At 41.8% G+C, this 13,672-nt stretch overlaps 1 protein-coding gene across 7 annotated transcripts in view; it reads left to right on the forward strand.

Moving 5' to 3' along the window:
- adgrl3.1 (adhesion G protein-coupled receptor L3.1) overlaps positions 1-13,672 on the forward strand; it is a 150,569-nt gene that overhangs the window by 67,859 nt on the left and 69,038 nt on the right. For 6 of the 7 annotated variants that reach the window (XM_086119553.1, XM_086119555.1, XM_086119554.1 and 3 more), the window contains exons 1-2: positions 7,603-7,667; positions 8,659-9,447. In XM_086119553.1, the coding sequence (XP_085975679.1) occupies positions 7,640-7,667; positions 8,659-9,447 (817 nt within the window). In that variant the 5' untranslated portion in view covers positions 7,603-7,639. Of the gene's footprint in view, positions 1-7,602; positions 7,668-8,658; positions 9,448-13,672 lie in introns of those variants that run through there. The other variant, XM_086119558.1, reaches the window with a different exon arrangement.

Below are 13,672 nucleotides of genomic sequence, written 5' to 3' on the forward strand. Positions count from 1 at the left end.
GGTAACACGTAATATCGTAGTCAAAATGTTAATGCATAGGTTTTTATTCCGGGTGAAGGATATTCCTTTCCATAGAATTCCGGGGATGGGAATATTTATTGTATAACAGTAAATTGTAAATGTTTTATTTTTTGTTTTTGCTTATGAGAACACATTGAACAACTGTTAAGGTGACTTAAGTTTTGTGGTTAGAATTCGGTTGCGGTCGTAATTCTTGATGTCACCATTCATGTACCGCAAAATGCACATGTGTCCTTTGAACGTTTCTCAAAGTGCTACAGATATCAGATACTTCTTTGGAGTCTTTTTTTTTTCTTCTCAGTGAGCCTTGACACCCAAGTCCTTTCAGCGACCAAGGTGATTGCCCACTCTGAAGCATTCAATTATGTCTGGCTAAATGGCTCTTGCCTGCCGTCTAGAATGACCAGCAGATTAAATAATATGACTATCAAAGCCCTCGCTGGAGCAGATGGAAACACAACCTGATACCGCTTAATGCCCTACCATGCATGGGCGCTCGCCACACATATGCAAAGCTTTAAAAGTAGCTCTGCGGTTGTTTTTACGCTCTTCATCTTGTTCCCTTTGAATTTATCTGCTCACCCAGAATTGTACATTTTAGTTGCGAAGACATACGTCAGCAAAAAATATTCCATGCAAGCATATACAAAATTTCCAAAAAAAAACAACAATATAAAAGCAGGCTGAGGCTCATTTCTGCCTGCCCTCTCGGCCTGATCATTTCAGTCAGAACAATGAACTCAAACATTCCACATAAATAATCATTGAATAACTCGAAGCAACATCAAAATATCACCCTGCTTTCCGACACGTTTACGCAACCGTTGAAGTCGAAAATTGTCCGACACACTTTCAAGTCATCATTGAGATTGTTCCATACCTTCACACCATTTAGAAATGCATTGATCTTTTGTTTTAGTCCCGGATTTTATATCTCCATGTTTTGTTTCCCTCGGTGCTCCGAACCAAATTCCATTTTCTTGAACATATTTTCGGTATGATTAAGTCGCTGAAGGTGGCACGGTGGGCGACTGGTTAGCACGTCTGCCTCACAGTACAGAGGTGCAGGGTTCGATTCCGGCTCCGGCCTCCCTGTGTGGAGTTTGTATGTTCTTCCCCATGCCTCTGTGGGTTTTCTCCGGGTACTCCGGCTTCCTCCCACATTGCAAAAACATGCATGGCAGGCTAATAGAACACTCGAAACTGTCCCTAGGTGAGCAGTATGCAGTACAGTAGCCGCAAACTGCTGTTTGGAGGCTGGGATGTCCCCCTCAACTCAGTTGTTTCACACAAGAATACCTCTCCCAAGAGTCACTACTATGAGCCCTCGTATTGTCCCCTTCAAATATTTATGAAATCAGTTTTCCTTGAAAGGCACAATAATGTCTGAAGCTCAGAATACGATACTCCTGTCCGAAGATCCCAGCCATCTTTGATCAAGCCGCCGCGCTTGACATAGCAAATCAATGTTGTCAGCGCCTTTGTTGGCAAGATAAATTTTACGAGACATTAAGCAGTGAAATATCTCCAAATTGTTGCTGTAAATCAGGACAGATCAATGGAAGAGGGCCCTTTTGTGAAATATGTGTCAGACGACTTAAACTCACGCCTTTCAAAAACACTCGCAAACTAACGGGCGGGCATATTTACATGTAAAAGCAGATGACTTCATTCGGCATCTCACGAAATGCAACACAAGAGCTGAATCAACAATTCGGCCTTCATCAAGGTTCACAATTGATTTATTTAAATTAGAGATGGCGGAAATTCAAAGGAATGTGTTTTTCCAATCAAATGTTTTGAAAATAAGACAAATGCATTCTCCCAAAAGAAAAAAAGCGCGCGCACACACACACACACACACACACACACACACACACACACACACACACACTAGTTGAGTCTGTATTCAAAGAGCATCTGCCGATTGCAGCCAAGGACTGCACTCAATTTTGCCTGCACACAATGACTCAACATTGCTTTCCATCCAATTGACATTAATCTTAACAATCAATTAACTGATGACTGGACCGATCCCTTTGTACCGCTAAACAACCCAACTGACCCACTACTGCTCAGTTGACACCAGGCTTGAGCTTGCACAATCGCACCCGACACTGTAACGAGGGAGTGCATACCTTCCCCCTTTGCGTGCATTAAATGCAGTGGAAGGGCTCTTTTTGCAGCGTGGGATCACTTGACCCCTGGCAATCACCTCTGAAACCATCTGGTGTTCATCAGAGCTTGATTATGAGCGTCGCTGCGATGAGACGTCACTTCACGCTAGCGGGCGCGTTCCCATGGGCTTCTGAGGTTAGAGTAGTAGCAGGTACGCTCGCCCCTCTGCGGATGCCGTAAGCACATCTCAAAGAGGGTTGTAAAACAGGTTTACATTATACAAATTATAATTACATTATGTACGGTTGAGTTTTCCGGGAAATTTGCGCCATCGAGGCGACCCTCTCTTTTTTGGCTTCGAGTACTTTCTCAACTCCTCATCGGTTTTCACCGCTCTGCTGGATTTTTGGCGTTTTTCCAAAGCTAAAATCGTGTGCTCTCCCTCTTTTTGGCTCGTCCTTTCTCCAGATCTCTGCGGTATGACTGTTTGACAGTTGCATGCCAATCGAGCCAACAAGCTTTGGCCACCTTTGCCAGCTCTACTGTACATAGCGGCTGGAAGTAGGGCAGGCTCACTAATATGATCGATATGGTAGAAAATGCTGCTTCGATGCAGCAGCCGTGCATGGATATGCTTCATCTCCGCTACACTACACAACACATCTCTATCAAGACATGCATTGTTTCATTCATGTTCGTCCGTGACAAACACTTGGGATCATGTCTATCCATTTTCTCATCATCATCACATTCACACAGTGGCTCTCCAACTGCAGTCCTGATGCAATTAGCCTACTACCGCATTTAGTGTAATCATCAAAAAATGTCAGTGATATGTTATGCAATACCCACACTGTCTATTTTAAACAATAGCAATTGGCACGGAAGGAAAGCTAATTAAAAGATAAAATCACCTTCTTGTCTGTGCAATTAAAGACTTCTGTCAATTTCTACCCTTGGAAGAACTCAATCGTGATGACATGAGAAGGCCGATATATTTGTGCGTCTCTGTGCGTGTGTGTGTGTGTGTGCGTGCATGCGCGAGCATGAGCATGTGTTCTCAAGACCATGCGAGGGAAGATGGAAAAGGAACCAAAGGAACAGAAGGAGAGCGAAGGAGGCAGAGTGACAGCCGAAACAGCGATAGAGAGAAATAGGTTAGACAAGGCCAGCAGACAAAGAGCAGAAATAGGGAATTAACTGATAAAAGACGCGTGGAGAGGTGGACAGTCTCTGGGATGGAAGAAATTGTCGAAACGCAGGGAATGAGATGGCACAATGTCAGGTGAGGAGGAGTAGGCCGAGAAAAGAAATGAGATAATAATGAAGTAAGAACGACCAAAAAAAAAAAGAAAGAAAGCAAAAAATGCCCGTAATTGACCTTGGTCTATAGCAGGCTGATTGGAGATTAGAGATAATCGTGGTAAGGCTTCTGTCACCACTCGTCTGCGGAGGCACACACACCCACAAAACACACTAATACACGTACACGTCGGGGACACACACATTACATGCGCGCGCGGACATGCACGCTGTCTCTTTGCCCAGTCCGATACATCCTTAATAAAGCATACGTTTTCAATAAAAATGGTAATTATCTTCACACCGCTGCAAAGTAAGCTGAACATTACTTTGTCTGTGCGTGTGTGTGTGTGTGCGTGTGTGTGAGTGGAAGGAAAAAGAAAAGAGGAATGGTACTGCATAAATAAACCAAGCATTTCTTCTACGCAACAACATTCTACAAACATTAGAATTATTTTACAATTTATCATAACATTGTTTTTTTAAATTCTATTCTTTTGGCCCCATTAAAAAAATAAAAAAAATTTAATTAGATCACCACTTCAAACTAATACAGACCTTCCGGACTACAAAATGAAGTGCTCCAGCCGGCTTATGCAACCCAAGAGCTGTATCAAATTTACAAATAATAACACTGGTGAATTAATTGAAAAACAAACAATGTTGAATGAGATTTTTATGCTGATTAAAACTAAAATTACCATGCTGTTTCCAAAACGGCAGTCAGTATTTTTCATGGGGTTTTTTTCAATGTGGTTAAAGGAGAGCTAATTACCATTGGATCATTTTTATCGACAAGTGCAAAGCAACTTTTTTGTGCAGTCACAAGACAGTGCGGTGAGAGGTGTGTGCAGCCCCCAATAGGTCAGTCCACTCAATATCTGTAAATTGATAATTATTTTTTATTATTACTGTATTTTCTTTCTCAATGTTCTGAACTCCTGTTTCAATTCCAATTTTAAGCAGAACAATGTTGTCCAAAGAAGCTGTGCCATAGCAGGTGCAGTTGGAGCGGAACTTTCCATAGATGACGACATCAAGTGTTTTCTTTAGCTACAAACCAGAATCAAACATGCCTGTGCTAGCTGCATCCAACTAATGCGCTCCAATTTTGCCTTAATTGCTTTTGAATCAACAATCAGTTACACACACAAACGCACTCACACACTACACAAACACTCAGATATAAAATTCTTAACAGTCAATTGCATGATAAAGTGGATCCAGTTTTGCCACCTTTTCCTTGAAATTACAAGTCAGGATATCTAGAAATTGTCCTGCAATGAGCCCACTGAATGACGGTTCCGCTCATGTGGGAACACAAGAAAGAGAGATACAAATTGAACGGCATTTGTGTGACATTTGCTATGGCATTTGCTACACTTGTTGCTGTCGCTCTATTTTCATTTGTGCAATGCAACCTTGGAGCAAGTACATTTCTCACGTTTTGAAGGCTACGAAAGAAGCTCGGTTGAATTGAAGTCCTTGTTCGCTGTCTCAGTTCCCATCTGCAGGATGCGACCAGCAAGTGTTATATGGGCATCCGAGAGTGTGTGATATTTGTCATTCCATCACCCCACACCTCTTTTTGCATATATCATCGGCTTTGTCCCTTCAAGAAGAAAGTGGAACTTCAGAAGTCAAATGCCACTGGAGGCCTGCATTGATTTCCCCCCCGGTGGTGCGTTTTGCTTTATTTTTGGCTTTTTGTCCTATTTTTGTTTGCAACGCTTTCTCAAAAAGACCAAATAGTGTAACTTCAGCAAATGCTGCTTCAAAAGAAGTGAATTGGAGTCTGAAAACTTACTTATTGTAAATAACGATTTCATTTTCAATGAAATACAAAAAAACAAAACAAACAAACACATTTTTCTTTATGTTAAAACAAAAAAAACAATTGCCTGAACAGCTCGAGGTTTACCGTACTTTCCGGACTATAGAGCGCCCCTGATTATAAGCCACACCCTCTACATTTTTAAAGGAATAAGCATTTTGTACACACATAAGCCTCACCTGTCTATAAGCCGCAAGTGCCCACATTGTAAAATGAGATATTTACGAAGAAAGACTGTAACGCGCCACTATTTCAAGTAATGTTTTTTTTTTTCTATGGAAAAAAATCCTCACTTGCACTCGGTCAACCTTTTCTTCATTCGACTTTCAACCATCGACGCTTTCATGTCAACTTTCACGACAATGTCTTTCGGGAGTAATCCTTGGTGAATGCACTGCAGCCCAAAACAGGTGAAATGTGCCCTCTCATGGCCGATTGTTTTCAAGATGACAGCGTCTTCCTCGACACATGTATATCAACTTGTCTCATTCTTACCTTTTATGCTTGGACGCCCCCTAGCGGCCATTATAAAAATCAATATATAGGCCGCTTCAAGACGCAGAGTAGAAAGCTTGTGACAAAAAGTCGCGGCTTATAGGCCGGAAATTACAGTAATCATGTTGGCGTGATGGTTTGACAGTGAAACATATTCATCCTTACCTATTTCTAAAGAAAATACTTTCATCCAGACAAAGTCGACATTGACCGGGATCTCACAATGAACTGCCTTTATTCATGGTTGACAGTTTTCTCTCTCTCTCTCTCTCTCTCGTTCTCTCTTTCACACACAAAAACGGTTGTTTCAAGTTTCCATCTCCATCAGAAGTTGTGCTAAGCCGCACCAGTGTCCATGCATTTTTCATGAGCTAGGGATTTAATGGTTGCATATGTGCGTGTGTGTCTCCATATGTTTCTGTGCGTCACGCGTGTCTGTGGGTGCTGATGAGTTTTGACTTTAATGTGTTAAACAACATACATCATGGACAGAAATAGAAACGTCGGACCCTCGTATGATAAAAAAAAAAAAGGGTCCCAAAGTCCTTCCAAATATTATACCTTGAAAGCATCTTCCCTGCCTCCGTTCCTCTTCTACTCTCTGGGGAGCAGTTCCTTTCAGCAGGTAGCTAACGGTCTTGAAAGACACAAGGGGAACTGCTTGCAGGATTAGGTTTCTGCTCTGTTCACAAGCCACTCATCCCCCCCAAGGGACGAAGGTGGAATGGAATTCATATGTTTTAAAGGCTCTGAGCAAGTGTGCACATTTCACTGAGGGGGCGACGTGAATAACCCTCAGCCAAAGAGAGCTCTGAGGGGAGTGCTTTGAATATAACGGAGAGGGAATTGGTTTGTTGGGAATGGAGCAAAGCAGCGCAATCAGCGTGATCCCAAACATCTGAACAATCACACACACACACACACACACACACACACACACACACACACACACACACACACACACACGGCAGAGGTGAGGTGAGCATCAATTCACCCGTCGTGCTCCGCAGACGGTTTTTAACGCTTCCATATCAGTTGGTCCACTGAAATGGAATCCCAGAAATCGACATCACTTTAGCGGTTTTGCGTTACTCTGTTGCATTCGTTTACATTAAATCCGCATCATTACATTACATCCGCAGTTCATTTCATTTTTCTGCATGGTCCTATTCTCCACTATAAATAACATTTCTTGAATCTGGCATATATCCTCAAATTCTCCGCACGAACAGATCCCGTTATTTGTTGCCTCCTGTCTTTTCCACTTGAACAAATAAATGTCTCTGAACACATATATTTTTCTGCCCAAATTGACGTCTCTGTTTTTACACCTCGAAAAAATAATATCAGATTGTGCAACTAGGTAAAATATTACCTCCCCAGCTGTTTGCTGGGGGGAGGGACCAGGCCGGCCCGCGATTCGTGAAAATCTGCATACGCTTGATAGCCATTGAAATGCATTGGGATTTTTTTCTTCACATTCCATTCCTGTTTTGACCAATTGATGGACATTATCACCACACTGTCGCAAGCATTTGTACAAATAACACTCCTTTGTCGGTGAGTGTCTGAGGCACTCAGGGACACTGTATCTCAAATATGTGAGAGCATAACACATGAGAGCTGTCAGATCACTTCCAGGTTGTAGCACAGCCGCCTCCTTTGTGTAATCTTATTAGACATGCCACATGGAGAGCCTCCTTGCATTTTCACAAGGTTAGGATGAAATATGACGACGATTATAAAGATTGGAGATTTTATTATTAATCGCGATTTCCTTATTATTGCTTCATTAATCAATTTTTGTCTCTTGTCCTTCTTTCTTTCTTTCTTTTTTATTTCTTTTCCCTGTCTGTTCAACTTTCATCAATGGCCCCGGCAGAGGTGGAACAAAAAGGTAAGCCCAACATGCGCAGTCCATGTTCTTAAATAGCATTGTGGGCCTTATGGTCAAAACCCATCCATCTCATTGTCATTGTGGGTATATTGATATTAAGACAGCCTGATCTCAGCATGTCGAGGCAATTTTGAAACACTGGTTCTCATTAGATGCACTTCATATTATTCCATGGTATCGGGTAGAACGTCACTTAACTAAACCCTCCAAGGGTCAAGCACATTTTTATGATGAGCCCAATGAATAGAGGATTGCTTTGACATTTAATATTTCACATTCTTCCTGTGTGATATGAAAATGACGCCAGTGCTTTGAATACCCAATCAGAGTTCAATTAATATTCCCAGTCGGTTGCATACGATCTGGAATCATATTTTCGAGAAGAACTGGAAAACCACAATGAGCAGCTAGCTTGTCTTTTTCTGGTTCTGGTTTCCATCTACTGTACTTTATAGTCTGTGTGTACAAAGGGGACACCATTCAAGTTACTGAAGTCCCGATGACTCTGGACACACTTGACCACCCACAATTCACTGCATCGCCCACATTGCTCATAAAACATGACCTCAGTATTCCAAGATGGGAATACCAAACACAGAGCGGGAAATTAATTGTCGCAGCAATTGCAGAAACAGCAGGGAGGGAAAAAAATACTTGACAGAAGGAGAAAGGCAGGAAGAAAGAACCATGCAACTAATGAGGAGTTGGGATGGGAGGGAAAGTGGGACTTGGAGAAAGTGGGGAGGGATTGGGGGGGGGGGGGGGGGTGAGCAAATGTGCCCATTTTGTCCTCGCTACAATATGCTGGTATTATCTGTTGCTGTGCTCTGCAATCATAGCGGCTCATCACAACACAATCTCAGCCAAGTTGAACCCCAACGTAAAATTAATTGTAAAAAGTCACGCTCGTTGACATTGTACATTTTATGGGTCAATTAAAAAAAAACTAAATAAAACCCATAATGTAAATATGGTGTTATTCATCCTTTAGTGTTTCTCTGCCCGGGGATTCTGCGAGGAGTGTACCAAAGTGAACATCTCTTTGAATCCGACCACCAATCCGGCGCCTGGTGCAAGGACCCACTGCAGGCCTCAGACAAGATTTACTACATGCCCTGGACACCGTACCGCACAGACACATTAACTGAGTACTCATCCAAGGAAGACTTCATTGCAGGCCGGCCAACCACGACATACAAACTGCCGCATCGTGTGGACGGCACCGGCTTTGTCGTTTATGACGGCGCGCTGTTCTTCAACAAAGAGCGCACGCGCAACATTGTCAAGTTTGATCTCCGCACACGTATCAAAAGCGGTGAGGCCATCATTGCCAATGCTAACTATCATGACACCTCCCCTTACCGCTGGGGGGGCAAGTCGGACATTGACTTGGCGGTGGATGAGAACGGACTCTGGGTGATCTATGCAACCGAGCAGAACAACGGGCGCGTTGTGGTGAGCCAGCTAAACCCTTACACCCTACGCATCGAAGGCTCCTGGGACACCAGCTATGACAAACGCTCCGCTTCCAATGCCTTCATGATCTGCGGCGTTCTGTACGTCGTCAAGACTGTCTATGAAGATGATGACAACGAAGGGACTGGGAATAAGATTGACTACATGTACAACACAGACAAGAGCAAAGAGACGAGCATAAACATCCCGTTCCCCAACTCATATCAGTACATCGCTGCAGTGGATTACAACCCAAGAGACAACCTCCTCTACGTATGGAATAACTATCATGTGGTCAAGTACTCACTCGACTTCGGCAACAACGGTGAGTTCCAAATCCAAATTCCAGCACTTTCCGTGCTGAGCTTTCATCATTATACCAAGGTATTGTACATCCGATGAGAAATTAGTCAGTGGGAAGGCTGTCTTATTTTCTTAATAATTGTAGTACCTTGGCATTTTTGTAATGACTCTAATAATTTTAATGCCAATTGCGTTTTCTGTTGTGACATATGGGATACTCACATTCACTAATCTGATGCCAATAATGACATTCTGAAAAATACCATAAAGAGGATGGGAAAGAAAAAATCACCATCTGTGCATAAATAGTTCTAAATTATGACTCCCTCCATCACCCCATTCGTGGTATCTGCATTTTTAGTGATTAAAGAAAAAACATGAATACTTTTAAAGTTGGATACCACTGCCTTCTTTGATCCGAATCAAAAAGCTAGTTGAAAGAAAATATGCATGTTTTGCTGATCTTTGTGTGGTTAACAAGGCTCATGAAACAACTCAACACCTTGAAAGTGCTCGATTATAGCTCAGATGTCAAATGATGAGTGATATTATATAGTACAGTGACATACGGAAGTGCAGTATTTTCTTTTTTTGATGTAGGGGGAGTGATAATGGTAGTCAGTCCGTATTCACTGTGAGCTAACAAAAATTATGATACCCCCCCGGACTTCTTCAATCTGCGGCAACGCTACCCTTTGCTGACCGTACCATACGCTAACATTGAAAAATATTTTCAGAATTTACCTCTAAAAACAAAGTAATACGCAATCTAATTGCGCCACGGGGATAAATAAAGTTTTCTGAATCTGAATCGTATACCTGTTAATGTGGTGTAAACAATTTTGACTTGGCTATGTCATTCAATCGTACTGCGAAGTCGTTTGAACGTCCTACAAAATGGTTCGACCGTATTTATAAAGTAGTTCCAACGTATTGGTAAAATGTAAGCCAACTGGTAAAAACATAGCATTTTTTTCGTCATACTACATGGAATTGTACAGAAGCGTGGAACTGTTAAAAACTGAAGGATATTCCTATTACTTTTGCTTTTTGACACTAACAATTTAATGATGCAGAAAACAACATTCAGAATTTGCAGCATTTTCTGTAAACAATGATGACCGATTTGATTATCAGTCATGATAATTAGTAAGCTTCATCCTGTCCAGCTGTGAAGTGACTGCAGTGCACCATTCACACTTGTGCAAGTCAAGACCCCGTGGCATTAATATTTTTAGCATTTACCCAACGTTTTACCGATACGTGCGAACAACTTTACCAATACATTCCAAGTAATTTATCGATACATTCAAACAACATTGTTTGTGTGTTTGAACAATTTACCAAGACATTCGAACGACTTTGCAGTATGTTTGAACGATATAGCCCAGTCAACACTGTTTACTCCACAATGACGTTTCAACCCTTCCATATAATGGTATACTAGTATCGTTTTAATTGTGAGTATTAGCATGCTAACAATAACAACATTTAGCGCACAATTGTTAGCGATACGATTCAAGCCCTAAGTGAAAACGTTTACTGAAGTATTACTAAATTCATGTTGTCCAGTGATTTAGCTGCAATTAGGAGACTAAAGAAATAGATTGACAGTGAGAATTATAGTCATTGTTTCAAAAACACTTGAGTCAAATATTTACATGTGCATAATGTTAATCGATGCAGCTATGACTCATGTGATGTTAGCTCCTTCTTGTAGGCTTCTGTAGTACCAACTGCTTTTGCATTCACATTCCAGATAATGTACAGTGTTATTGTTATATCACATTTTATTTCCTATTCACTCATTTTGGTGCAACAAAGCAGCTGTTCGATTCGCGTGATTGATTTGTTGTCTTATTGCTACCAGACACCACTGACAATGAGCCACCTACGCACAATACATTGTTTTGGGCTCTGGTGTGGGAAGAGGTTCAGTCTCTGTTGGTTCAAAGTTTAGCTAACAAAACAAACAGGCAAATATTAATATGCAGCTGTTTGGTTTAAAATATCCATGCATACGTTACTCATCTAATCGGATGGATGACCAGACGAACCAGGTTGTTTTTGTGAGAGTTTGTGCTCAAGTTGCATCAAGTTGAGAGGTCTTTTTATACTCTGTCGTAATGTGATGTTTGAACCAACTCTTCTCTCCTCTGGACACATAATTGTGTAAGCCTGAGACCATAAGTACTATTTTCCAAGTTTAATCTTCTCTCAACCCTTTCAATGTAGTCTTCAAGACAGTCTGGCTGTATGTCTTATTAAATGTTGTCTGAATTAACACATGCACTTACATGCAGTTAAGGGGAGGTCAGCAGAGAGAATTACAGAGAAAAGCGGCATCAAACTTGGTTTATACCGATCAGCGCTGTAAAAATGTGCGATCGTGTGCATCACGCGTGTGTAATGTAGTTATCCTATTCCAATCCTATTCATGATTGCGCATGCATGTTTATCGGTGTACACTTGAGTGTGATCATTGTCATAATGGAGCTCTGAGTGTGTCAGGAGGCTCTAAAGAGGAGATCAATGGGGATTCAATACAGAGAATGACCTCCAATGCACATCAACAAGCCATACTGCTGACCAGCGAGGGATAAATACATACAATCAATGAGGCCTCGCTGCTTTACTCGGCGCCTCCCTGGATGCCATCACTCAATGAAGAAAAGGAATCAATTATCTAGCTCAACTGCATGATTTTCTCATTGAGGGGAAAATCAGGTGACAAGTAAGCCTCTTTGACAGAGTTCCCACAAAATCGCTGCATTAGAGGCGTAACTCTCAATTCAACTCAATTTCATTTGTCGAGCATTAAAAAAAAAAAAAAACGTAGCTGAATAAAATGCTTAATGTAAATTTAAAAAATGATCAGAGCACATAATATTATTCCTACTATGACTAATACTACTCCTAAAAAAAATATTCCTTTTACATAATGATATATCTCTTTAAAAACATAAAACCAGTCGGTGACATTGAAACACTTCTTCTAGTTCCTCTCTTCTTGGTCTTTAAACCAAACTGTCAAAATCCTTTTTGGCCAGCTGCTGGTCCACCAGCAGTCTGTTGGTGCTTGATATTTCCGTTATTCATTGCGCTTTGAAGGACTGAACACAGCCGATTTAAGACGGCCAATCCAAGCGACTCCTCTCATTCCCTTTAAATTCATGGCGGAAACATAACGGACTCACTCCCTGGAGTCCGTGCAGGAGATTTATAAGGAACTGCAAGAAAACCTCCATTTGCAGATGATGTCAAATTGGCCGCTGTGAAGTGGCTACTTGGACACACACACCAGTTGTGCCACCGGCATGGGGTGTTAAAACTATATTAAAGATGATAACAACAATGCATCAGTGGCGCACAGAATCTGTCCGCCTGCGCCTGGATCAAATCTACCAAAATCGCATTGCACCACCTGCGCCACAACTTAAACCTGATTTCATCTGGTCTAAAGTCTCCTCCACTTTCTATCACCAAATTGTCAGGTGTTCCGGGGGAAGAAGTCTAATAGAAAACACCCTCTTGTCCGTCGAAATGTATTGCAAGCTTAGCGCCGCCCGGTCTGCCAAATTCTCAAACATGATGAAGTAGACTTGCCCTGGCAACAAAATGAAGATGCGGCAGTTTTTTTACGCCAAATGCACATGCGGCTGTCTATGAAAATAGGGCAACGTATTTATATGTCTTTGTAGACTCTACACGTTCAGTTCCATGTACTTATTTACATTTTTTAAAACAGTTTTGATTTTTTTCTTTTTCAAGACATAGATTAAAAAAGGGTCTGAAAAGGTCTGGTACTGATTAATGTAGTGTTAAGCTGTTCGTAGATGAGTGACAGGAACATGATTAAAGCCTCTTCCGGCCAGTGTGAAGGCGCCGGGAGGCTGAAATCACTCGCGTTGAATGTAGCGGCTGATGGTTGATGGAAACAAACAACTGCAGTTTCCTCACTGCCGTTTATTTGTTTGTTGGCAATCGACCTCACTTTCCCCGTTATGATCTATCAAAGGAATGGTTCAAATCGCCCGTCCCAGTCCTGTCTCATTTGACTTTACTTTGAGTGCCGCCTCTTTCTCCTGTTCACATCTCCGAGATACATTCTTTGCTGGGAGTAAGCCAGATATCTCTTGTTAGAGGCAAGGCAGTAGCTCGTCGGGGTTGTAGGCGAAGCATCGTAAACAAGAGGGAAATACGTTCCAAGAAAGTAAGTTGGAGCTGCTGCAACAGGTCGCCGTCGG

The sequence above is a fragment of the Hippocampus guttulatus genome, chromosome 9 (assembly GCF_054856545.1).
Source record: "Hippocampus guttulatus isolate MCC_2025c chromosome 9, RoL_Hgut_1.0, whole genome shotgun sequence".
NCBI classification, from domain to species: domain Eukaryota; kingdom Metazoa; phylum Chordata; class Actinopteri; order Syngnathiformes; family Syngnathidae; genus Hippocampus; species Hippocampus guttulatus.